The 22,349-nt window shown below is 40.1% G+C and overlaps 7 protein-coding genes across 11 annotated transcripts; 5 read left to right on the top strand and 2 right to left on the bottom strand.

The window, feature by feature from the left end:
* Positions 1-345: 345 nt before the first annotated feature.
* Positions 346-2,498, bottom strand: LOC106431935 (ADP,ATP carrier protein 2, mitochondrial). 2 transcript variants are annotated; one of them, XM_013872776.3, is made up of 4 exons: positions 2,339-2,498; positions 1,425-1,900; positions 981-1,349; positions 346-877 (listed from the first exon to the last, which is right to left on the bottom strand). In XM_013872776.3, the coding sequence occupies exons 2-4, from the start codon at positions 1,890-1,892 to the stop codon at positions 581-583; spliced, it is 1,134 nt and encodes a 377-aa protein (XP_013728230.2). In that variant the 5' UTR covers positions 1,893-1,900; positions 2,339-2,498; the 3' UTR covers positions 346-580. The 2 variants fall into 2 exon arrangements, with proteins under 2 accessions (XP_013728230.2, XP_022567185.2); XM_022711464.2 differs by lacking the exon at positions 2,339-2,498 and adding an exon at positions 2,246-2,279.
* Positions 2,499-3,325: 827 nt separating this feature from the next.
* LOC106431943 (flowering time control protein FY) lies at positions 3,326-7,941 on the top strand. Its single transcript, XM_013872785.3, has 18 exons — positions 3,326-3,585; positions 3,665-3,756; positions 3,837-3,905; positions 3,994-4,098; positions 4,236-4,331; positions 4,436-4,518; positions 4,635-4,706; positions 4,777-4,874; positions 5,163-5,222; positions 5,345-5,405; positions 5,493-5,580; positions 5,679-5,742; positions 5,975-6,053; positions 6,225-6,314; positions 6,436-6,521; positions 6,758-7,206; positions 7,341-7,505; positions 7,669-7,941. The coding sequence occupies exons 1-18, from the start codon at positions 3,408-3,410 to the stop codon at positions 7,726-7,728; spliced, it is 1,995 nt and encodes a 664-aa protein (XP_013728239.2). The 5' UTR covers positions 3,326-3,407; the 3' UTR covers positions 7,729-7,941.
* Positions 7,918-10,830, bottom strand: LOC106431945 (protein IQ-DOMAIN 11). Of its 4 annotated transcripts, none has more exons than XM_013872787.3 (6): positions 10,589-10,830; positions 10,238-10,338; positions 9,845-10,153; positions 9,059-9,274; positions 8,845-8,976; positions 7,918-8,760 (listed from the first exon to the last, which is right to left on the bottom strand). In XM_013872787.3, exons 2-6 carry the CDS (start codon positions 10,304-10,306, stop codon positions 8,146-8,148), a joined length of 1,341 nt encoding a protein of 446 aa, XP_013728241.2. In that variant the 5' UTR covers positions 10,307-10,338; positions 10,589-10,830; the 3' UTR covers positions 7,918-8,145. The 4 variants fall into 4 exon arrangements, with proteins under 4 accessions (XP_013728241.2, XP_013728242.2, XP_048625923.1 ...); XM_013872788.3 differs by having other exon boundaries at positions 10,749-10,806; XM_048769966.1 differs by lacking the exon at positions 10,589-10,830 and adding an exon at positions 10,515-10,576.
* A 743-nt stretch (positions 10,831-11,573) lies between these two features.
* Positions 11,574-13,063, top strand: LOC106431939 (ATP synthase subunit O, mitochondrial). Its single transcript, XM_013872781.3, has 6 exons — positions 11,574-11,786; positions 11,937-11,984; positions 12,060-12,303; positions 12,388-12,500; positions 12,585-12,671; positions 12,740-13,063. The coding sequence occupies exons 1-6, from the start codon at positions 11,673-11,675 to the stop codon at positions 12,866-12,868; spliced, it is 735 nt and encodes a 244-aa protein (XP_013728235.2). The 5' UTR covers positions 11,574-11,672; the 3' UTR covers positions 12,869-13,063.
* Positions 13,064-13,192: 129 nt separating this feature from the next.
* Positions 13,193-15,051, top strand: LOC106431938 (cytochrome b-c1 complex subunit Rieske-2, mitochondrial-like). The gene is made up of 2 exons (XM_013872780.2): positions 13,193-13,473; positions 14,127-15,051. Exons 1-2 carry the CDS (start codon positions 13,293-13,295, stop codon positions 14,756-14,758), a joined length of 813 nt encoding a protein of 270 aa, XP_013728234.2. The 5' UTR covers positions 13,193-13,292; the 3' UTR covers positions 14,759-15,051.
* A 277-nt stretch (positions 15,052-15,328) lies between these two features.
* Positions 15,329-17,156, top strand: LOC106431951 (cytochrome b-c1 complex subunit Rieske-2, mitochondrial). Its single transcript, XM_013872799.3, has 2 exons — positions 15,329-15,654; positions 16,321-17,156. Exons 1-2 carry the CDS (start codon positions 15,465-15,467, stop codon positions 16,959-16,961), a joined length of 831 nt encoding a protein of 276 aa, XP_013728253.1. The 5' UTR covers positions 15,329-15,464; the 3' UTR covers positions 16,962-17,156.
* A 248-nt stretch (positions 17,157-17,404) lies between these two features.
* Positions 17,405-19,857, top strand: LOC106431950 (transaldolase-like). The gene is made up of 7 exons (XM_013872798.3): positions 17,405-17,753; positions 17,937-18,108; positions 18,215-18,264; positions 18,339-18,639; positions 18,940-19,128; positions 19,198-19,380; positions 19,457-19,857. Exons 1-7 carry the CDS (start codon positions 17,584-17,586, stop codon positions 19,700-19,702), a joined length of 1,311 nt encoding a protein of 436 aa, XP_013728252.2. The 5' UTR covers positions 17,405-17,583; the 3' UTR covers positions 19,703-19,857.
* The last annotated feature ends 2,492 nt before the right edge of the window (positions 19,858-22,349 follow it).

Genomic DNA, 22,349 nt, shown 5'->3' with positions numbered 1-22,349 from the left:
CTCAATGTGCTTTTGGAAACGTGCTCCTCGCTATTGTGCCTGTCGGTATCTGACTGTAGCTTTCAGCCGACGCTATGCGCTGAAAAGTATACGTTTCAAACTTGTTTTGACACAACTCTTCTTTCATCTTACTCCTGGCATGTTTTTTCTCAAAGATTAACACGTAATCAAGAGTACTGAACTAAGCGACGAACAATGTTGATCACGTTAAGGTTCAAATATATACAACCACCGATAATTAAAACTAGGTTATTAGTCTTCACATGACGTTTCTTTATGCAATTCAGTAAATAACATTACTCTATGCTATTGGCAACAAAGAGGGTCCTCAAAGAAGTTAAAACATAAACAAACAAAAATTCATAGCTGTAAATTAGTTTGGAGTCAAAATCTCCAGCACATACAAAACTTATTTCGAAATGATAAAACTTTTTCCATGCTACTCTCTAGTTTTATGGCAAAAGGTTTCATCAACGTCTTTATCTTTTTAAAAAGTCTGAAACTGCAAATAAATCGAGATAAAAAGAAAAAAAAATAAAGCCACAGCTTTATGGTGGTGGCGACTGGTGAATAGTATTACTTAACCAGATCCAGATCCGAACTTCTTTCCGAGAAGAAGTAACTGCAGCTTGTCGTATCCAGAGAGCACACCAGCACCAGCAATGGCACGCAGGATGTTGGCACCAGCACCCTTGAAGAGTGACTTGGGTCCTTCCTTCTTGAGAATCTGCTGGAAGGCATCCATCGAACTCTTGTACTTCACGGCTTCACCTGACGTCATCATCATTCTTCTACGAACAGTGTCAATGGGGTAGGATGCAAGACCAGCTCCGTTGGTGATGAGCCATCCAAGGGCAAAGCTAGCGAAGAAGCTGTCCTGAAATTACCCAAAAAGGAAAGACAGATAACAGCATTAGAAACAAACAAGGAAAGTCAGGATTGGGTTTCTAATTGTCAATTTATGGATCAAATAAACAAACCTGGAGGTCAGCAGGGAGGAGAGGCTTCAAAGAGTCGTAGAGTCCAAAGTAGAGACCACGGTAGACGATGATACCAACACAGGAGATGTTGAATCCACGGTAGAGTCCAGCGATACCATCAGACTTGAGGGTCTTCTTGTAGACATCGACAAGACCATTGAACTGCCTTTCACCTCCCTTCTTGGCTGCCTTGGAGTCATTGGCGAGACGGGTACGTGCATAGTCAAGAGAGTACACAAAGAGAAGTGAAGAAGCACCAGCAGCACCTCCAGATCCCAAGTTACCAGCAAACCACTTCCAGTAGCCATCCTTGTCTTTCTTGAAGTTGAAAAGCCTCTTGAAGTAATCTTTGAAGGCAAAGTTCAAGGCCTACAAAATCGAAAGATAGATCAGTAAACCAACGCATCAACAATTAATAGAGCAAAGATGTGAAATATAACCAACCTGAGTGGGGAAGTAACGGATAACGTTAGCAGTGTTTCCTCTCCACAAGGAACCAAAACCCTCATCCTTGATAGTCCTGCCGAAACAGTCACCAATACCCTTGTAAGGCTCAGAGAGCCTACCAGCCTTAAGCATCTCATCCTGATTCTGAATCAAAAGCTTGACACGCTCGATGGGAGCAGCAGCGGTCTTGGACACAGCAGCGGAAACACCACCCATCAAGAAATCAATAGCAAAGCTAGAGAATCCTTTCTCTCCTGGAGCCTGGACGAACACAGGGGAAGTGGTCGCCACAATCCTGGAAGTAGCGGCAAGAGGGTACTGGAACGCGGCGTTGGAGTAGTTTCCGTACGTTGCACGCCTCTGGAAACCAGATGCGTAGCCATGGATGTCCTGGGAAACACCGGAACGCAAGATCTGGCCAGAAGCCTTCTGGAAAATCGTGGGCTGCTGAGTCTGTTCAACCATTTTGACCTCTGCAAGAGAAAACAATACTACATTTTAACAAACATAAAAGATTAAAATAACGAAAGCAACTATAATAATAAGACGTTCATGTCGTTAGAGATCTAATGCTATATCAAAATCAATTTTACTATATGATATACGTTACGACTTTCACTAGTAGAGATCCTCGTAACAGATCCATACATGAGTAACAAAATGGCATAAGATATAAGCAACAGAGACGAATCATTTCTAGATCTACACAGGCAGATCGGAGAATCATAATTCAGATCTATTCTATCGAAACATTCACACTCTAGACACAATTCAATCGGGAAATACGCAGCTAAACCATCAGATCGTCATCATTTTACCTTGTTGATATAATAAAACACAGATCGATAAAGTCAGATGAACAAAACGGGAGAGACAAGGAGATATAAAGCGGAGCAGAGATCTAAACTTACCAAAAGGAAGCGACGGCAAAGCAAAAGTCAAGGAGGTGAGATTCTTCGCCCTTTATTGTAGGAGCTGAGCGAAGAAGAAGAAGAAGAAGGAGAGAATTTTCTATGGTGGCGATGAGGGCCTTTTATTGGTTCGAGAAATAGGGCCGCAAGTAGTGATTAGAAATTATCTGGTGTGACGCGCTCTGAAACGGTTAGGTCCGTTAGATCATTGAGACTACTATTGATAGATTGTAAGCCCTTGATTATGATTACTAAATGAAAGACTATTTTATTGGCCCTAGATCTTGCCGGATTCGTTTAATATTGGGCTCTGATGCTTGATAGTTATGGGCTATTTTGCCCATGTTTCTAGAATTCAATATAGTATATGGACTTTGGGGACTGTGCCTATGTGTATGATCGTATAGATTATGGTTAAGTCTTAATCGGTTTAGTGTTAGTATATGTGTACGGAAATTACTTTTTCCAGTTCATGTTCTTACTCATATTTTGTGATATATATATATGTGTAATGTGTTTGAACGAACACTGGATTAGAGTAAGAACATTTGTACAAATTAAGTTTAAGCTTCTATCCGCGACAACTAGAAAAATAAAAAATAAAATTTTATTCGAAGAATTGAAAAAATAAAAAACATATGAATTTTTATTTATTTTGTTCTTCATCAAATTTGCTGAGGAAATTTTTTTTTGTGAAAAATTTAGAAAAAAAATATAAGATTTACTTTTCAATAATTTAACTACAATTTCAATTGGTATAAATTTTGATGAACAAAAAATTCACCGTAAATCTTTTGATTCAACAAAGTAACCAACTAGAGCTTAAATAGACCAAGTACAGTACTTTTGGTTAACGTTTGAGATTAACCCCAGTCTTATTTTTTTTTTATCTTTTCGGCGGGTAAAAAGATATGGTAACGGTTTAACCGTTGAACCGGATTATTAAGAACCCAGATAAACCAACCGGAGAACCGATCGTTACTTCCTTTCCTTCAAGGCTCGAGGAATCTTGAGGGGTTTGGCTTGCCGAAAAGAAGCAAACCCTAACCTTTCGACTGTTACTGCAACAATGTACGGAGGAGGAGATTCGATGCAGCAGCAGCAGCTCCCACCGATGCAGAATCAACACCATGTAGCCGCCGGAGGTCCACCGATGCATCCACCACCGATGATGCGTCATCCCTCAGCCTCTTCCACTAATATCAATCCCGATTACCACCATCCCTCTGCCCCAAATCCCTTCGACTGTAAGTAGTAGACTCTCGCTTTTATTTTCAATTAATCCATGGCTACGAGATCTGATCTCTCTATTGTGTGATGTTGCAGCACATGTTGACAGTTTTGGTGCGAAACGAATGAGAAAGCACACACAGAGAAAGGCTGTTGATTACACGAGTACCGTTGTGAGATACATTCAGGTAATGTCACAAAGTTAGAGCCTTTTGTCACTGATCGATTTCAATTGAAAAGCTCTTACTTTGTGAATGTTTTTGTTCAGGCTCGAACATGGCAGAGAGATTCAAGGGATATGACCTCCTTGCAACCAACCCCAGCTGCTGCTGTTGATGTTGGTTTTCTTTTTTGTTTTCTTGGATTATGCTATAGTTTCTTGATCTCCTGTATTTTAATTTTTTTTTTTTGTATTGATGTTTCAGATGCTTCCCCCAGTTGCCTATTCAGATAATCCTTCTACAAGCTTTGCTGCAAAGTTTGTTCACTCGTCTCTAAACAAGAACCGTTGTTCAATCAACTGTGTTTTGGTATATCCCTTGAACTGTATTATATTTTGTTTGCCATGTTTATCTGTTGAAGAAAGCAACGTTATTGGTTTTCTTTCTTTTTTACTACTTTATGCCAGCTTATTGCGATCAATGTTGATTGGTTTTGTTGTATATAGTGGACACCTTCAGGAAGACGTCTTATCACTGGCTCCCAAAGTGGGGAGTTTACTCTTTGGAATGGGCAGTCTTTCAATTTCGAGATGATTCTTCAGGTTCACTTTTCAGATGTGTACATTAATCTGTTGGGGGATCCTGTTTGTTTCCTCTATGGTTGTTGCTCCCTGTACTGACTGTTGAAATCTGTTGTCAATATCAGGCACATGATCAACCTATAAGGTCGATGGTATGGAGCCACAATGACATTTGGATGGTTTCTGGTGATGATGGAGGCACACTAAAGTATGTTGTCTATTACAACCCCTAATTTATGTCATGTAAAGGAGAAGCTCAAAATTCTATGATTCAAATTTAGCTTTTGTTGTGATGATGAGGATCATTTGCTTCTTATTTAACAGGTATTGGCAGAGCAATATGAATAATGTGAAAGCCAATAGAACTGCTCATAAGGAATCTATTCGTGATCTAAGGTAGAAAGTTCGATATCTAAATTGCATTTGATGAATATGTTTTTAAAAATTAACATTGTGTGTCAAACAGTTTCTGTAAAACAGATTTGAAGTTCTGTTCGTGTTCTGATGATACAACTGTTAAAGTTTGGGATTTTACCAAGTGCCAAGAAGAAATTACATTAACCGGTAATGTGATTTGCACAGATTGGCGAACCTCTAAATATATTGCTCCTTTGTTACTAATTTAGAATCCAGTTAAAATGTAATTTAGCTATGTGTTATTAGAACTCGATCCTTAGGCCTCATAGAAAACGGTGGTATTGAGATGTGCTTTGGTGTCGCCATGTAAAACTCGTGTCTAGACAAGTTTTCTATCCTTTTAGAGGCGTGATGTTACTGTTTTTTTAATTTGTATGAATTCTGAGAGTTATTGAAGTGTGACCAAGGGGTTCTTTATATTTTGAACTCAGGCAGGCCATGGTTGGGATGTCAAGTGCGTCGACTGGCACCCCACAAAGTCCCTACTAGTTTCTGGTACATCATTTATAGAACTCTGATTTTGAATAATGGAATATTTATGGAAACAGTCTTATACTTCCGACCTTCTCTCGGTGGCGTATCAATAGGTTATTAACGGTTTTAATTTTTATTTTCAGGTGGGAAAGATCAACTTGTCAAAATCTGGGATGCCAGAACTGCGAGAGAGCTTTGCTCACTGTAAGTGATACAAAATGTATTTTTATCCTATTAATAATTTCAGGGTCAAAGCTTTGACGAATTTGATCCTTATTCTCACTTTTGCAGTCATGGTCACAAAAACATGGTGCTTAGTGTGAAGTGGAACCAAAATGGCAATTTGCTTTTAACAGCCTCGAAAGATCAAATAATTAAGGTGAGCTCGTTTTCTTTGCGCGTGTCGATTTGTAAACAAGATATTTTCCTTGCATTTCGTGGAAGCATTTGTATGACACCTATGCATGTTATCTGCAGCTGTATGATATAAGGACTATGAAAGAGCTTGAATCCTTCGGTGGGCATACGAAAGATGTAACATGTAAGCTGTCAAATTTTGTAATCGTTATGTCTTCAAAACACGTGATAGCAGGCAAATTGCCTGTAGACATTGCGTTTCTGTACACTGGCTAGGACTCTAAAGTGTATATGCCGTCAAAATATTATTATTGTACCCGTTCTTTTGTTAATGTCCCATGACGGTTCTCATTACTTTCTTCGACATTTCTTAGTTTCAACTGTTTCTTATCAAAAGTTGTTGACCTCTTTTAAAGCTTTGGCGTGGCATCCATCCCACGAAGAATACTTTGTTAGTGGGAGCCTTGACGGATCCATTTGTCATTGGATTGTGGGGTAGGTACTTCAGTTGATTTAAATCATTTATGATGATTTGTCATATCATGTTCCTTGTACATTTTATATCCAGTCATGTCGCATCTGCATGCTAGTAGCATCTTTCTCTAACTTTGATTTTGTGGTTTTGTTTGAGGTGTGTCTAAATATGAAACTACTCTTAATTTTCAGACATGAAAACCCGCAGATTGAAATCCCAAATGCTCATGATAACAGTGTTTGGGATCTTGCATGGCATCCTATTGGATATCTTCTTTGCAGGTAGTACGATTACCTGATGCCTGAGTTCTTTAACAGTTTTATTTTATGATGGCCTGTGGTTAACACCAGATTACTGATCCCCCCCCCCCCCCCCCCCCCCCCCCCCCCCTATTCTGTGCAGTGGTAGCAACGATCACACAACCAAGTTTTGGTGCAGAAACAGGCCTGGGGATAATCCTCGAGATGCTCTTACTATGCAGAACCAAGGTTTTTATGTGCTATTGATATCTGATTTTTTTGTAGGCATAAGTGTATAGGTGGTGTGCGAATATTATGCCCTTGTCCATATGAGTAACTGAGTAAATAGTAAGGATGTTCTGATAAGCTTAACTGGTGGGACCCGTACATTCAAGTTGTATTATCGCCAGAAACTTTTTATTTATTTTTTGTGTATGAACTGAAGTTTGTAATTTGTGTGTACTAATTAGTGTAATATATATCAGGCTATAATGAACAAGGTTTTGGCAATCGCATGCCTGATAATTTCCAACCATCTGAGGCATCGCCAACTCCTGGAGCATTTGTTCCTGGGCTGACACGTAATGAGGGGACCATCCCTGGAATTGGAATAGCAATGTCATTTGATGGATCCTCTCAAGGGGAACATAAACAGCCTCTTCCAGGTGGCATGGCTCCTCCGCTGCCACCTGGTCCCCACCCATCGCTTATAGGGAGTGGCCAGCAGCAAGGGTATCAGCAACAACAACACCACCACCAAGGTCATCCCCAGCAAATCCCTCCAATGCCCAATATGCCTCATCTTCAGCGACCACCATCGTCTCATATGCCATTACATCCTCATCCTCATCATCCCCGGCCTATGCAAATGCCTCCTCACGGTCACATGCCACCTTCATCAATGCCTATGCCTCATCAGATGCCCGGACCAATGGTATGGCTCTTTGATCTCTTGTAATTCGACCACAACTTAAGCCTTTGGATCGTTCTTTTTGTTTGAGTGACATTAGTATTCTCATACTTTTCTACTGAAAGAGAGATTAATATCGTCACTTGTTGTTGGATCAGGGAATGCAAGGGGGTATGAATCCTCAGATGTCGCAAGGCCATTATATGGGTCCTGCTTCTGGAGCATTTCAAGGACCACCAAGCAGTGGTGGACCAATGTATCCTCAAGGACGTGGTTTCAACCGTCCACAGATGATGCCAGGGTACAACAACCCTTTCCAACAGGTCTCTTTAAACACTTTTCTACTACTGTTAGTTAGAATACTACAGATAGGCTCGTTTGAAACATACTGGCTAATAGTTTCTATGGTATGACTAGATGTTGCAAAGGTAGAGCTGAATGAAAATTCATCGACTAATCCATTCTCTTTATTTTTGCTTTGTGCAGCAGCCGCAACCGCCTTTGCCTGGAGGCCCTCCACCAAACACCAATCAACAACATCAGTAGACCACCGTTGTAACAGTATATATTCTGTTTGTAGACCAATTCTTACAAGAAGTTGGTTCTAAGATTTGTCAAAGCTGTGAAATGGTTTTGCTGTTATGTTTGATTCTTCTTAGCTGAACAAGTTACTGTAAGGAAGTTTTAGTGACTTCACATGTCAAGTACTCCAGATTGGTTTTCGTTTAACAAAACTTAAGGAAAACTTCTTTTATTTCATAGTTCTTTTTTCTTTTCTACATAAAGATTGATAGTCATTACATTGTCCTTGGGCAACTTAATCAAATGAAATTGAGTGAAACAGTGTAAAAAAAAAGAGAAACCAAAGAAGATGTGATGATACACATGTGGGTGTGAGACCCTCTCAACAAAGAAACATTGGAAAGTATGTAAGTGTATATACAGGGCTCAAAGTCCCACTCATCATCTCAAGCTGCTCTGCTTGCTCCAGCTGGGTAAAGATCGTTCCGAGTTAATGCTGAGATCGTTCAGTAGACCACCATTATTGCATGATTTCAAAGGGCCTATGCTAAATCCCCTTAACCCTGGAGACCTTTGCTGGTATGCACTTGCCCTACTGTTATTGCCATTGCTATTCCCAACTCTCACTCTGCTTGGTGCTTCACTCATCACCGAAGTCGTCAGGCATAGCTTGTTCTTATACGGCGAATAACTCTCTGACTGCGTGTCGAAACTTCTCGGTCTTATCCTTGGTGAGCTCAGAGATCTTGACTTTGCCTTTGCTGACTCTGTTGCAACCATGTAAGTTGGTGTAGTAACAGTGACAGCAGCCACAGGGTTTTGTGGTTCCTCTTCACTTATTGAAGCTTGTCTTTTATGATTATTACTATTACTCACCAATCTTCTCGGTGATGAGTTCCTTGGAGTTTTATTCATAGTTTCTTCTTTAGGTTTTGTTCTTAAAGACAAGTCGAGATCTTCTAACTCCTTGCTCTTGGTTCTTTGAGTATCTACCCATTCATCTAACCAGTACTTCCACTTCGTGTTACTCCGTTTCTGGTACGACTCCGCGGATTTCTACATAAAACAGTTTTCAGGTGACATTATGAAACTTGTAACGCAATCAAAAACCAACAAAGCTGTATAGACAGATAGAAATACCCGGTGAGTAACTGCATATTCTTTGATCCTTTCTCTTCTCAACGCAGCTTCTCTCTTGCTCATGACCACAGCTCTCGCCTCTTCCTTTGTCAATAGACTATCGTCCCATCTCTTCTGACCGTTTGTGTCAACCTGATAATATCATATCATCTTAACCTACTAGTACAGTACTTCCCCCCCCCCCCCCCTTTTTAATATAGATCACGTAACGTACCTTGAGTATGTTCTCGCTGAACATGTGGCTCTCTTCGTAATCTCTGTGAGAGCCTCTGGGAGGAATTTGAGTTCTCTTACCGCAGACTTGTGACTGAATGTTCACAACGGATTGCAAGCATTTTAGTGTAGTCATCGCTTGGCGTCTCACTGCACGGCCTCTTATATATGCTTGGAGCTTTACTATTCCCTTCAACGCACGTAGAGCTTTCCTTGCCTGATATGAAGTTTCAAAAAACATTATTAACTAACGAGAAACCAAAAAAAAAGAAAGAAAGACAATAGGCTTACAAAAAAATGCACATCTACTTCTCAAAACTACATAGTAGTTCACATATATGATTGGTAGCAGTTCACTCTCAAACATTGTCCAGAAACAAAGATCCTAGACCAATCCAGAATCCCTAGCTGTTTCTGTTCTGCCTAAACTTCCATCTAACATGTAGTTAATCTACTAAACTCTAGTTCCTGAGCAATTGACCGGATCTGAGATTTTGGAAGCCATAAACATTTAATAAAACATTTAACCAATTTTTTTTTTTATATAACCTCTATAAATTTCGAAAGCCAAGGCTGTGTCCTGTAGTAACACAATTACATCATCTACAGTACTAGACTAACACAAGACTAACTCTAGTTCCTGAGCAGTTAACACGATTACATCAACTACAGTACTAGACTAACACAAGACTAACTCTAGTTCCTGAGCAGTTAACACAATTACATCAACTACAGTAGTAGACTATCAACAAGGCCATCACGTGAGATAAAGGGAACAGAATCTTACAAGATGGCCACGAAAAGCTGTCTGAATCCGAGTAGCAGCAAGAGCTTCTTCCTCTCTATTTAGAAACAGTTGATACTGGGCGACCAGATGAGCAGTCTCCGGGGATGTTGAACCTTCTAACTTTTCTATGGAATCTAACTTTTGACTTGAAGAGACTTGGCTGACCTCACCAACCTCTGACACGTTTTCCTCCTTCTGTTCCTCATGAGATTCGTTTCTTGTCCCGTTCTCTGTAGGTGGTGCAGTAATGGTAGGTAATCTTTTTCTTACCTTAAGCTTCCAAAATGTCCATCTTCTTCTCTTTTCTTTCTGCATATAAATAATGCATAACAAAAGAATGAAACAAGAACATCAAAACTCTCACCAGCAGAAGAATGAGATCTTTTGAATTACCTTTTCTGAGTTAGCTTCTGAAATAAAAACTCTTTTCAGTAGAGTGAATAATCCCTTCTTATTTGTCATTGTTGCACAATCATCAGCTTTGATAATTTGATCTGAAAACACAATCAACCAAATCTGAACTAATGATTCAAAACAAATCACATATTGAGGGCCAAATCTCTGAGTACCATTTTCCAAATCACATATTCCAGATCAATACTCTAAAATAGTTTTGATTCTAGGATAAATAAAAGCAGCAAATCTTTTATGAAAACTCATAAAGATCTACCTAGAAAATTGAAAGTTTTGTCTCCAAGATTTGAAACAAAAGCATTTAAGAAAGAAAGGAAAAATAAAACTTACTTGGTGAAATGGAGGTGTTAAATGTTTATCAAAAAGGTTATAGCTAAAATGAAATTCCAGAAAAATCAACAGAGTGCAGATTCAGACAGCGAAGATATGTGACTGTTCATCACAAATGATGTATGTGAACAGACAAGAGAGAAGGTTGTTCTCTTCTCACCACTGTGCCGACAAGGTAACGTGACATTTCATTTTTTGCACTCGAAATTATGCTTTTACCCCTCCCACTTCCTCCCATACTCTCTCCTCTAATCTTTGTTCCCCATCATTTATTAAAAAAGTTGAAAAACTGTTTTTTGAGATCTGCCTGCATCGCTATCGATTTGTCATTAACTGTCAATCACAAGTTCTATATAAATATCCTCTGACAGTTACTGACTCGGACACGACTGCATTATAGATGTTAAGATGAGATTAGCGACCAACCATGAATAGCTAAGCATGCTTAACTAACTTTGGTATATGACCATTATGTTTCTCTTGTTACCTAACCTAATCATCCTCCTTTTGTGTCTTTGACACTTCTATATCAAGTCAAAATTGAAGGCTTATTTGTGATAATAATTAGGTATGTATGATGGTGAAACTTATAAAAATGGTCAAATGAAACTGACAACGCACTGCATGTTTGTTCACATGGCTAGCAAACAAATGATCCAACTGTTATCGCTCTCAATAGAGTTCTTCATCACAAATGTAACCGCATCTTCCTATAAATAATTATTCGCATCTTTCCTATAAATAATTATTTCTATTTTCTTGTAGTATACACAAAAATAAATACAATTTATGTAAAGCACTAACCATAAAAGTTCCAACGAAATCAAACAAAAAAAAAAAAGAGTAAAAACAAAATATAACAGAAAGACTTCTTCACTGTTTTGTTTTTAAATTATGAGATGGTAGTTGTAAGCCCAATAAAACAAAGCCTGAGTAAGGCCCAATAGTAGAAGCGAGAGGCTAATGAAGCCCAACTCATTAAGTTACCTTCCTCCTCTGACCAGTCTTCTTCTCTATACTCTGAATCGAACTTTTATCATTTGCTAGGGTTCGAATCAGATTATCTGCAACAACAACAAAAAAAATGGCGTTGGCTGGTCGTATCAGATCCGGGATCTCCTTCTTCAAGACCATCTCCGTCTCTGATTCCGTCTCCTCCGCTAGATCTCACTCCCGTGGAGCGCCGCTTATCCCCGCGGTAATCGCGTTCTTAGAAAACGAATTTAAAGTCAAATGTTCTTTTTGTATAGAATCAATTTTTACAAACAGTAAGAGTATTGAAACGTCGTCGTTTCGAGTTTATGTTGTTAATCAATTTGTTCTTTGATTGTGTTGTTCGTTATTGCAGTTGAGAGATTATGCAACAGCTTCGGCTCAGAAGACCGGCAATGTTAAGGTAAGCGTGATTGCATCTGTAAATATTAACCAGCAATGTTAAGGTATGCATTGTGATATGTTGTTGTTGTTTCAGGTGCCTTTGGCGTTAGTTGGTGAATCTGGCAACTTTGCTTCGTGGCTGTACATTGCAGCTGTCAAAATGAACTCTTTGGAGAAGATTGAGTCTGATCTCTCTGAGCTGGTTGAGGCTATGAAGACAAGCCCTACTTTTTCGCAGTTTACTAAAGATCCCTCTGTTCCTAGAGAGACAAGACTCGCTGCTATTGTGGATGTTTGTGATCAAGCAAAGTTTGCGGAACCCACCAAGAACTTCCTCTGTATGTCAATTGAGTTCCTGAAAGTTTATGACTTTGAGTGACCATGTTTCGATTTTGATCAAAAGTTGTTTACTTTACGAACAGCTTTGTTAGCTGAGAATGGGAAGCTGAAGAATTTAGACGTGATTGTGAAAAAGTTCATGCAGCTGACAACAGCACATAGAGGAGACGTCAAGGTTTTGGTTACCACAGTCATGGTAAGCTAGAGTTCTTCTTATACTGTTTAGAATAATATAACTCAGGATTGTGGATTTGAAATAAGAAATGTTTGGGACTATCAGCCGCTTCCCCCTGCTGAGGAGAAGGAGTTGAAGGACACACTCCAGGAGATAATTGGAGAAGGGAAGAAAGTAACTGTGGAACAAAAGGTATGTAATGTGATAATTGGCTTGTGATTATGAAGCTGGAATATGATACATGGTTGTTTTGTTGGCAGATTGATCCGAGTATCTATGGAGGGCTAATAGTAGAGTTTCAACAAAAGGTGTTGGACATGTCTATCAGGACAAGGGCACAGCAGATGGAGAGGCTCCTCCGTGAACCTGTTGACCTCAGCAACCTTTGAAGATTTTCCCTAAAGAAAACGTGCTTGTGATGATGCTACCACCAGTTGACAAATAAAATATGACACTCTCCTGAGGAACAACATACAGACACTTGTGTCATGTTTTAAATTTTATCATTTCATTTTACAGTTGTTGTTTTCCTTCGAAATAAGCTTTTTTGAAGACGTAAAATTTCAATGATATTTGGGTTTATATTTGAGTTAAATAGGCAATTTGGTAGAACTATGAGTCACGAGGACTCGAAGTCCATTAAGTTGCCACGAAAACAAACACACAAGTGCATTTAATGTGCATGTAATAAAACGATATCGTTTTAATAAAAGTTAAAAAACCAAATTGATTGACGTTTTCTGGAACAAAAAGGACTAATCTTTTGTTGTTTCGCATCGTCCATCATCCCTAACCTTGGAAGATTGAGAGAAGATGCTGCGAGTTGTAGGGAGGAGGCTTTTGTCTGTTCAGCAGAGATCGTCGACAGCGACCTCCGTCGTCCTTGCCCGAGATTATCCCATCTCCAATGGAGGCGACTCGTCTTCCACCCACAGATCTGTTCCCTCTGCAGATCTGTCATCTTTCAATTCTTACCACCGGAGCCTTATAAGAGGTCTAGACCGTTTCTCTTTCTCTTGATTGAAATTATTCTTAAATTCATTTATTGTTTGCTAGTATGGGTGCCGGGAATGATTTAGATTCCAATTCTTCCTGTACGTGTGCTACTGTTTTGGATAAGTTATTTCTTTTTTGTATTCAGAAAATGGATATTTGAGGTTATTCATCGGATATCCGAATTGACCTGTGCTGAGATAATCCTTTTGTTTGATTGGAAAAGTTTTGATCTTTGTATATCAATGCAATTCGTCGGTATTAGGAAGATGGATGTTTTTTTTTCTATCTGTGGGCACATCAATGTTAACTATGTTCTTGGTTTGGAGGATTTTTAACAGCTAAATGGCATTCTCAGGAAGTTACATCCGTAAAGGAATCTGGAATGGAATATAGTTTTGTTTACCAAAAGAGCTATGTTTACAATCTTAGCTTCTGGTGTTTTGTTGCGTTCTAATCAACTCTCTGATGCATATCATCTGATCATTGAATTTGTTTTCTTGACTATAGTAGATCTCTATGTTAGGATTGTGAACCTGCAGCATTCTTATGCCAGGTGGACTCCGTTTTACTTATGTTTTCTCATTTTGGAAGTGTATGCGTTGATGTTATAGTGAACATTTTATTGCTTAAATGTTTTCTTGCTATTTTCAGGTTTCTCATCTCAAGGGAATGAGATAGGTTTTGCCTCCGAAGTCCCAGCCACGGTCGACGCTATCAAAACACCTAACTCAAAGATTGTCTATGACGACCATAACCATGAGCGTTACCCACCTGGTGACCCTAGCAAGCGTGCCTTCGCTTATTTCGTCCTGTCCGGTGGGAGGTTTGTTTACGCCTCTGTTCTCCGCCTTCTTGTTCTGAAGCTCATTGTCAGCATGTCGGCAAGTAAAGACGTCCTTGCCCTTGCTTCCCTCGAGGTTGACCTCGGGAGCATCGAACCAGGAACTACTGTGACGGTGAAGTGGCGTGGAAAGCCTGTCTTCATCAGGCGACGGACAGAAGATGACATTAAGCTTGCCAATAGCGTGGATCTTGGTTCTCTGAGAGACCCGCAAGAAGATGCGGTCAGGGTCAAGAATCCGGAGTGGCTAGTCGTGGTTGGAGTCTGCACTCATTTGGGGTGTATCCCCTTGCCTAATGCTGGTGACTACGGTGGTTGGTTTTGCCCGTGTCATGGTTCGCATTACGACATCTCAGGAAGGATTAGGAAAGGTCCTGCACCTTACAACCTGGAAGTACCAACCTACAGTTTCTTGGAAGAGAATAAGTTGCTCATTGGTTGATGAATAAAACAGACACTGCCTGTGTCTTAAAGACCCTCGTATGTTTTTGTTTTCTTTATATATTTTCACGCTAAAATTTTAGCTAGCAAGCTTGCTTGCCTCACACTTTTTGGTCTCTCAGCAAGTAAAAGATTGTCTTGGTTGTGCCTGAATAATACAAACTTTTGTCATTTGTATGGCTTTATCATCTGGTAAATCTGTTGAAAACATTTTTCATATATCTGTCTTTACTGTTTGACAATAATTTTTGTATTTGAATCACCTATTTTTAATAAAATAATTTTAAATACTTATATCTAATGGTTCTATTTGCATTACTCTAATAATTTTTTCTTATGAAAATTTACACATAAAATTTTTGTCTGTGCCATAAATTTAATAATCTACATAATTATTAATACTTCCTTTATTCAAAACCTTTTAAAAAAAAAACATGAACTCTATTTTTTTTTTTTAATGTCATGTTGAATATCTTCTGAAAAAATAAATAAACCAAAATATTCGAGTAAAACCAAAATATATGTAAACAAAAAAAAAAAAACTTTAAATACACTATAGTAAAATCAAGTTGACCATTTCTTCCATGAAAGACTAATTTTACGGAACTCTTCTCCCCTGTTGCATCGGCCGTGTCCATAACCTTTGAGAGCCTGTTCTCGCTTGAACCAAACACCCTAGATTCGGCCATTACACCCTGAGAGCAGAGATGCTGCGAGTAGCAGGGAGGAGGCTTTTCTCTGTTTCGCAGAGATCTACCAATGCGACCTCCTTCGCCCTCTCCCGCGACCATACCCTCTCCGATGGCGGCGACTCCTCCTCCTCCTCTTCCGCCACCAGATCTGTCCCCTCACCTGCCCTTTCTCGTTTCGGTTCTTACCACCGAAGCCTTGTAAGAGGTCTGCCCCCCTGTTCTCTGGATTGATTTTAGTTTTCATTTCAGGTGTTTGATTTTAGTGCTATCAAAAAGGTTCGATTTTTTTTTAATTTTTTTTTTTGCTTATATGAATGAGTTACGGAATGAACTAGAACGGACGTGTTATAGGTTTTGATTCCCCATGAATTAGAGATTGATGTCTTCTCCTTGCCCCCTGGATAGTTTTGCCTTCTATGATTGCTTCTTTCTTCTAGAAAGGAATGGACTTTTGAGTTAATTTATCGGATTAGAAATGAGATTATAAAGAAGCTTACCATGTGTTTCACACTTGCTTATTGGTCTCTAAAGTTTTGATCCTGATTTATTAAAAAGGCTCCGAAATTTATATTTTCTTATCATATTTGCTTGGGAATTTTATTTTTTTTCTGTAATATAATATACACAGCATCTGATAACTGAATTTGTTTTCTTGCTATTTTTCCTTGATATTGTGGTAGAGTATTGTCTTGATGAATCTGTTATGCTTCTACTGTTACTGTATGATTCTTATACCGCATGGATGGATTCCATTTTTATGTACTCGTTAATTGTCACATCTTGATAGTTGTAGTAGTCCCTTTGTTGCTTAATTGTTGTAGAATTATTTGATCCCAATGTAAACTATATTAAGTTTTCATGCTATTTTTAGGTTTCTCATCTCAAGTCCTTACTCAAGGGAATGAGGTAGGTTTTGGTTCGGAACCAGCCACCGTAGAGGCGGTCAAGACACCTAACTCAAAGATTGTCTATGATGATCACAACCATGAGCGTTACCCACCTGGTGACCCTAGCAAACGTGCATTCGCGTACTTCGTCCTGTCAGGTGGGAGGTTTGTCTACGCCTCTGTTCTCCGTCTTCTTGTTCTCAAGCTCATTGTCAGCATGTCCGCAAGTAAAGATGTCCTTGCCCTTGCTTCCCTCGAGGTCGACCTAGGGAGCATCGAGCCTGGAACCACTGTGACAGTGAAGTGGCGTGGAAAGCCTGTCTTCATCAGGAGAAGAACAGAAGATGACATCAAGCTGGCTAATAGTGTGGATCTTGGTTCTCTGAGAGACCCGCAAGAAGACTCGGTCAGGGTCAAGAATCCGGAATGGCTAGTCGTGGTTGGAGTCTGCACTCACCTGGGATGCATCCCTTTGCCGAATGCTGGTGACTACGGTGGCTGGTTTTGCCCTTGTCACGGTTCGCATTATGATATCTCTGGAAGGATTAGGAAAGGTCCTGCTCCATACAACCTGGAGGTACCAACCTACAGCTTCTTGGAAGAGAATAAGTTACTCATTGGTTAATGACGAATAAAAGCACAACAGCAGACAGTGTCTGTGTCTCAAAGATTCTCATCTGTTTTTTTCTTTTAATATTAAGGCAATTTAGAGCAAGATTGTCTTGTTTTTTTGCTGAATAATAAGAAACTTGTCATATTTATTGAACGTGTACTCTAAGTTCTGTTTTTCGATGATGATGGTGAAAGACTGTTTATAGTCTGTGTTTATTGTTTAATGCTTATCATATGCATGCCTAAACAGATCAGTTGGTATCTCTTAAGTTTGTAGGCGCTATCAAAAATTAAAAGCTGTATGTACAACAAAGAGTTCCGTATCTCGACTCATTTTGTCTTCTAAACGTTTGACCTTTTCAAAGTACGATTAGTCAAAGTACGACCCCTTGCAAACTAACAGCAGCTATTACAAGACGTGAAGCAACCTCTCATGTTTATCATAAGACACCATTAGCTCGATGGATTATTGTTACTATTCTGTATCAGACAACTATTAGAGCAGCAATCCATCATTTTTACTAGTCCACCTAACTCACCATTCCAGCAAAACCCCATTGGTTCTCACTTTTCTTGTTTTTATCATCCGATCAAACCAAGAATAACACTTTTCATACTTCCCCAGCTGGAAAAAAATGGCGTCCATTTCCAATCTCACCAACCTTACTCCCGCAACTTCCACCTGCCCCAGATCTTCCTCTGTCATACCAAGATCCTTCGTTAACATCCGCAGTTTTAACGCCAAGCTTTCTTCTGCTTCCCATCTTTCTATTCGTTACAACAAACAGACCAGACCTTCCCTCTTGTAAGTATACATATCAACTTTACTGATGCATGTGTCTTGTCTCTCTATAGTCTTTTTCTTGCTATAAGGTTGATCTTGCAATTCACGTTGATAGGTTGGTTTAAGAAAAGCAAACTATATGTTTCTCTATCTGCAGCAGAATTTGATTTTATGTACTCTTTCTTCCTTTGGTTGATTTTACAGTGTGAGGTGTTCAGCCTCTGGTGGAAATGGAAGTACTGCAAAGAGAACCACTCTTCACGATCTATATGAGAAGGAAGGCCAGAGTCCTTGGTATGATAATCTATGCCGTCCTGTCACTGATCTTATCCCCTTCATTGCCCGTGGCGTTCGTGGTGTAACTAGCAACCCTGCGGTAATTTTTTAATAACCATCTCTCTTTGTGCCCTTTTACCTTTATTTTACTCTCTGGTTGTTTCATTTTGTCTTAAAACTCCTTCACTCTATTAAAACCTTTGTAGATCTTCCAGAAAGCCATATCCACTTCAGATGCTTATAATGATCAGTTCAGGTAATAGTGTGGATGCATATCTTTATGATGCTTTTTTGGCTGTATTAGAATCAGTTTCTTTTTGTTTTTATTAGGACACTTGTGGAGTCTGGAACGGCCATTAAAAAAGCGTACTGGGAGCTTGTGGTGAAGGATATTCAAGATGCTTGCAAGCTTTTTGAGCCAATCTATGACCAGACTGATGCTGAGGATGGCTATGTTTCTGTTGAAGTTTCACCTCTGCTTGCTGATGATACCAAAACCACTGTTAAAGCTGCTAAACTTCTTCACAAGTCTGTGAACCGTCGTAATGTCTATATTAAGATCCCTGCTACTGCTCCATGTATTCCTTCCATCAGAGATGTCATTGCTTCTGGAATAAGTGTCAATGTCACGGTAAGTAACTTGTCCTAAACTGAGTTATAATACTTAAAAAAATTGTAGTGTGTTGTGAACAAACACGAATCAAACTTGAAGAAAGCAAATAACTCAAGAGCAAAACATATTGAGGCAAATACCCGTTTTTAGAATTTGTATATTATTACGTGAATGAATAAATTTACAACTGATTAGACTCATATTTATAGCAGTCTCAAAACCCGAAACGAACGTTGGTGTATACAAATATTTAAAGACATTTCCAGGAATTAACGGTTATGTTCTTATATGATACATCCTTGTTCTGTTCTGTTGCAGCTTATATTCTCAATAGCTAGATATGAGGCAGTGATCGATGCATATTTGGATGGACTCGAGGCGTCTGGACTTGATGACCTCTCAAGAGTTACAAGTGTTGCTTCCTTCTTTGTGAGTAGGGTGGATACTCTCATGGACAAGATGCTTGAGAAGATTGGTACCCCAGAAGCTCTAGACCTCCGTGGCAAGGTAAAATCTCGGTTCATTGCTGTGAATGAGTTTATGAGTTTGTGAACACCTGATGTGTTGTTCTTGCAGGCGGCTGTGGCTCAAGCTGCATTAGCATACCAACTATACCAGAAAAAGTTCTCAGGCCCAAGATGGGAAGCTTTGGTGAAGAAAGGTGCCAAGAAGCAGAGGCTTCTCTGGGCATCGACAAGTGTCAAGAACCCAGCTTACTCTGACACTTTATATGTTGCTCCTCTCATTGGACCTGACACTGTGAGTCATCTTTTGTGTTTGCCGTCTCATGTTTCACTTCCCAAAACAAGTGTTTATATTTTTGGTTTGGGTTTAGGTGTCAACCATGCCGGATCAAGCGCTGGAAGCGTTCATTGACCATGGAACGGTGAAGAGGACGATAGATGCGAATGTGTCAGAAGCAGAAGGGATTTACAGTGCACTAGAGAAGCTGGGAATAGACTGGAACAAAGTGGGAGAACAGTTGGAAGAAGAAGGTGTAGACTCGTTCAAGAAGAGTTTCGAGAGTCTGCTTGGTACACTTCAAGACAAGGCCAACACTCTCAAACTAGCCAGCCATTGAAGAAAAGATAAGAAAACGCTTAACGTCACAGAATTTGAACTTTGGCTCTTCGTTTTGTTTACTGTAGTAATAATGGAATAAAAGAAGAGCCTTCGGCTTTGTTCTTCAAACACTGTGTTTCCTAGAGCTGTTATATGGCATTTGTTTCATGTTCACACTTGTTCTTGTTTTTTTTTTTTTTTTTGAAACACAACTTATATTAATGCATGAAAAAGAGTTAGGTGTCTGCCATAAAGGCTTCACCCTCAACCAGACACATTTTTGCTAGCTTATCAGCAGCATTGTTCTGTACTCTCGAGATCCAAGAGCAAGAAAACTCATCAAGTGATCTACAAAAGAAGGTAATATCAGACATAATTCCATATAGCTCCGGTGGAGCTTCTCCAGTCTTGACGGCTTTTATCAGCGAGGCTGAATCCGAGTGGCAATGTAAGCGTTGAATCTCCATTTCTCTGCATTTGGCGATCGCTTCCCTCATCGCAAGACCTTCTGCGGCCAGTGCCGAGCCAACGCATTGGACATAAGAGGTAAACTCAGACATTCTTTGCTGCGATTTTATTGTCCATCCCAGACCCGCTGCTTGAGTAGTTGCTCTCCAAGATGCGTCTGTGGTAACGACTGTGCAGTTCTCTGCTATCCGGAGTCGAGGTTGGTTTTTTATAGCTGGCGGCTTTCTTTGTTTTTCTTGACTATTTATCCATTCTCTAGCCGAAACTATCGCTTTTGTCAATGTCTCCTCTGATGCTGAGTTCCCTTCAAACACAAATTTATTTCTAGCACACCAAATCTGCCACAATATCCAGGGTGCTAATTGGCCTGAGACAATCCCGATTAGTGGTAGACAAGATCTTCCACACAAATCAAGCCAGTTACTCTGCAAATCTATCAATCCGCTAAGCTCAATGGCCGTTGCAAAGGGGGCGTTTCTCCAAATTTCCTCTGCAAACGGACAGTGTAGGAACAGATGATCTATAGATTCTAGAGTACCACATCTCTTGCATAATCCATCTGATGGGATATGTCTCGCAATAAGTAACTCTCCTACGGGGATTGCCTGTTGGAACACTTTCCAGAGGAACATCTTAATTTTTGGGGAGGTATTTAAATTCCAGACACTCTTAAACCATTCCACTTCTCCCGCTGCCTCGACCTGTTCCAATTCCTCTGTTTTCCTCGCAATGGCTGTATGATATCCAGACTTTGTTGTGTACTCTCCTGATGGAGTGCTCAGCCATATTTGCTTGTCAGGCGCTCCCGTAATGCTAGGTTGAATTGCTTTGATAATTCCTTCCCATTGTGGGAGCAGCATTTGAACTGTTTCCATATTCCAGATTTTAGAGTTTTCATGAAATAGGTCTGCCACCTTTAGATTCCTTGAGGCTTCTGTCGCTGGTCCTGTGGGTCTCAGCTGATCGGTAAGACTGAGCCATGGGTCATTCCACACGCTGATTGACGAGCCGTCTCCTACCACCCAACCCATATTTTCTTTTAGAAGATCTCTGCCAACAAGAATCCCACGCCAGCCATGTGATATTGCAGATTTTTCAGTGACATCCATGAAGCTTTCTGCGTGGTAGTATTTGCCTTGTAGGATCCTTGATAGCAGCAGGTTCGGATTGTTTAGAATCCTCCAGGCTAGCTTACCTAGGAAAGCATCGTTAAAGGCTTGGAAGTCTCGGAACCCCAGTCCTCCGATAGCTTTGGGCATTGTCATCTTGTCCCATGAGGTCCAGGCCATTTTGTGCTGTCCTTCTCGATCATCCCACCAGAACCTTGTGACTGCAGACTGGATTCTCTTGCAGAGTGAAACAGGTAGTTTGAAACATTGCATAGAGTGCGAAGGAATAGGTGAAAGTACACTCTTGATCATTGTCATCTTCCCGGCTTTTGATAAGAATCGGTTTGACCATGAGCTCCCTTTCTGTTTGATTTTGTCAACAATGGAAGTAAAGAGATCCCTCTTTTTTCTTCCAAACTGTTCCGGTAATCCGAGATACTTGCCTACTCCACCTTCTTTTTGGATTCCTAGCTCCTCTTTGATCATACTCTTGATCTCAAGTGGCGTTTTGTGGGAGAAGGTTATAGATGACTTGTCGGCATTGATGGTCTGGCCTGAAGCTTCTTTGTAGCTGTGGAGGATCTGCTTGAGACAGTGGCTGTTCTTCTTGTTTGCACTTAAGAAGAACATGGTATCATCAGCGAAGAGTAAGTGATTTACTTGGGGGCATGCCCGTGCTACACTGATTCCGGTTAGGGAACCCTCCTCGCTTGCTTTGTTACAGAGACCCGAGAGTACTTCACCGCACAAAATAAATAAGTATGGTGAGAGAGGGTCCCCTTGGCGGATACCTCTACTCGGTTGTACCCTTCCTCTAGGCGAGCCGTTGATGAGAAAGGAGTATGTAACAGTGGATACACATTCCAAAATCCAAGTGATCCAAGTGTGATGAAAGCCCAGCCGCTTTAGAACAAGCTCAATAAACTCCCATTCGAGACGGTCATAGGCCTTACTCATGTCAGTTTTAACCGCCATGGCACATCTCTTCTCAGCATCTGAGGTCTTTAGAAAGTGAAGAACCTCATGTGTTATAAGCACATTATCAGCAATGGCCCGTCCCGGAACAAAGGCGGACTGGTTTTCCGATAT

This window comes from Brassica napus, chromosome A3 (assembly GCF_020379485.1).
Source record: "Brassica napus cultivar Da-Ae chromosome A3, Da-Ae, whole genome shotgun sequence".
NCBI classification, from domain to species: Eukaryota; Viridiplantae; Streptophyta; class Magnoliopsida; order Brassicales; family Brassicaceae; genus Brassica; species Brassica napus.
This window is presented reverse-complemented; position numbering and strand designations above follow the sequence as displayed.

Coding starts and splice junctions, on each gene's coding strand:
- LOC106431935 (XM_013872776.3), bottom strand. CDS start 1,892: ATGGTTGAACAGACTCAGCAGCCCACGATTTTCCAGAAGGCTTCTGGC. Junction 1,350..1,424: donor TCCGTTACTTCCCCACTCAG/GTTGGTTATATT, acceptor TCGATTTTGTAG/GCCTTGAACTTTGCCTTCAA. Junction 878..980: donor TCCTCCCTGCTGACCTCCAG/GTTTGTTTATTT, acceptor GGGTAATTTCAG/GACAGCTTCTTCGCTAGCTT.
- LOC106431943 (XM_013872785.3), top strand. CDS start 3,408: ATGTACGGAGGAGGAGATTCGATGCAGCAGCAGCAGCTCCCACCGATG. Junction 4,519..4,634: donor GATGATGGAGGCACACTAAA/GTATGTTGTCTA, acceptor CTTATTTAACAG/GTATTGGCAGAGCAATATGA. Junction 5,406..5,492: donor GCGAGAGAGCTTTGCTCACT/GTAAGTGATACA, acceptor TCACTTTTGCAG/TCATGGTCACAAAAACATGG.
- LOC106431945 (XM_013872787.3), bottom strand. CDS start 10,306: ATGACAAATAAGAAGGGATTATTCACTCTACTGAAAAGAGTTTTTATT. Junction 9,275..9,844: donor CAGCTTTTCGTGGCCATCTT/GTAAGATTCTGT, acceptor ACTTCATATCAG/GCAAGGAAAGCTCTACGTGC. Junction 8,761..8,844: donor AATATGCAGTTACTCACCGG/GTATTTCTATCT, acceptor TGTTTTATGTAG/AAATCCGCGGAGTCGTACCA.
- LOC106431939 (XM_013872781.3), top strand. CDS start 11,673: ATGGCGTTGGCTGGTCGTATCAGATCCGGGATCTCCTTCTTCAAGACC. Junction 11,985..12,059: donor AGAAGACCGGCAATGTTAAG/GTAAGCGTGATT, acceptor TTGTTGTTTCAG/GTGCCTTTGGCGTTAGTTGG. Junction 12,501..12,584: donor TTTTGGTTACCACAGTCATG/GTAAGCTAGAGT, acceptor TGGGACTATCAG/CCGCTTCCCCCTGCTGAGGA.
- LOC106431938 (XM_013872780.2), top strand. CDS start 13,293: ATGCTGCGAGTTGTAGGGAGGAGGCTTTTGTCTGTTCAGCAGAGATCG. Junction 13,474..14,126: donor CCACCGGAGCCTTATAAGAG/GTCTAGACCGTT, acceptor TGCTATTTTCAG/GTTTCTCATCTCAAGGGAAT.
- LOC106431951 (XM_013872799.3), top strand. CDS start 15,465: ATGCTGCGAGTAGCAGGGAGGAGGCTTTTCTCTGTTTCGCAGAGATCT. Junction 15,655..16,320: donor CCACCGAAGCCTTGTAAGAG/GTCTGCCCCCCT, acceptor TGCTATTTTTAG/GTTTCTCATCTCAAGTCCTT.
- LOC106431950 (XM_013872798.3), top strand. CDS start 17,584: ATGGCGTCCATTTCCAATCTCACCAACCTTACTCCCGCAACTTCCACC. Junction 17,754..17,936: donor CAGACCAGACCTTCCCTCTT/GTAAGTATACAT, acceptor TTGATTTTACAG/TGTGAGGTGTTCAGCCTCTG. Junction 19,381..19,456: donor CTCTCATTGGACCTGACACT/GTGAGTCATCTT, acceptor GTTTGGGTTTAG/GTGTCAACCATGCCGGATCA.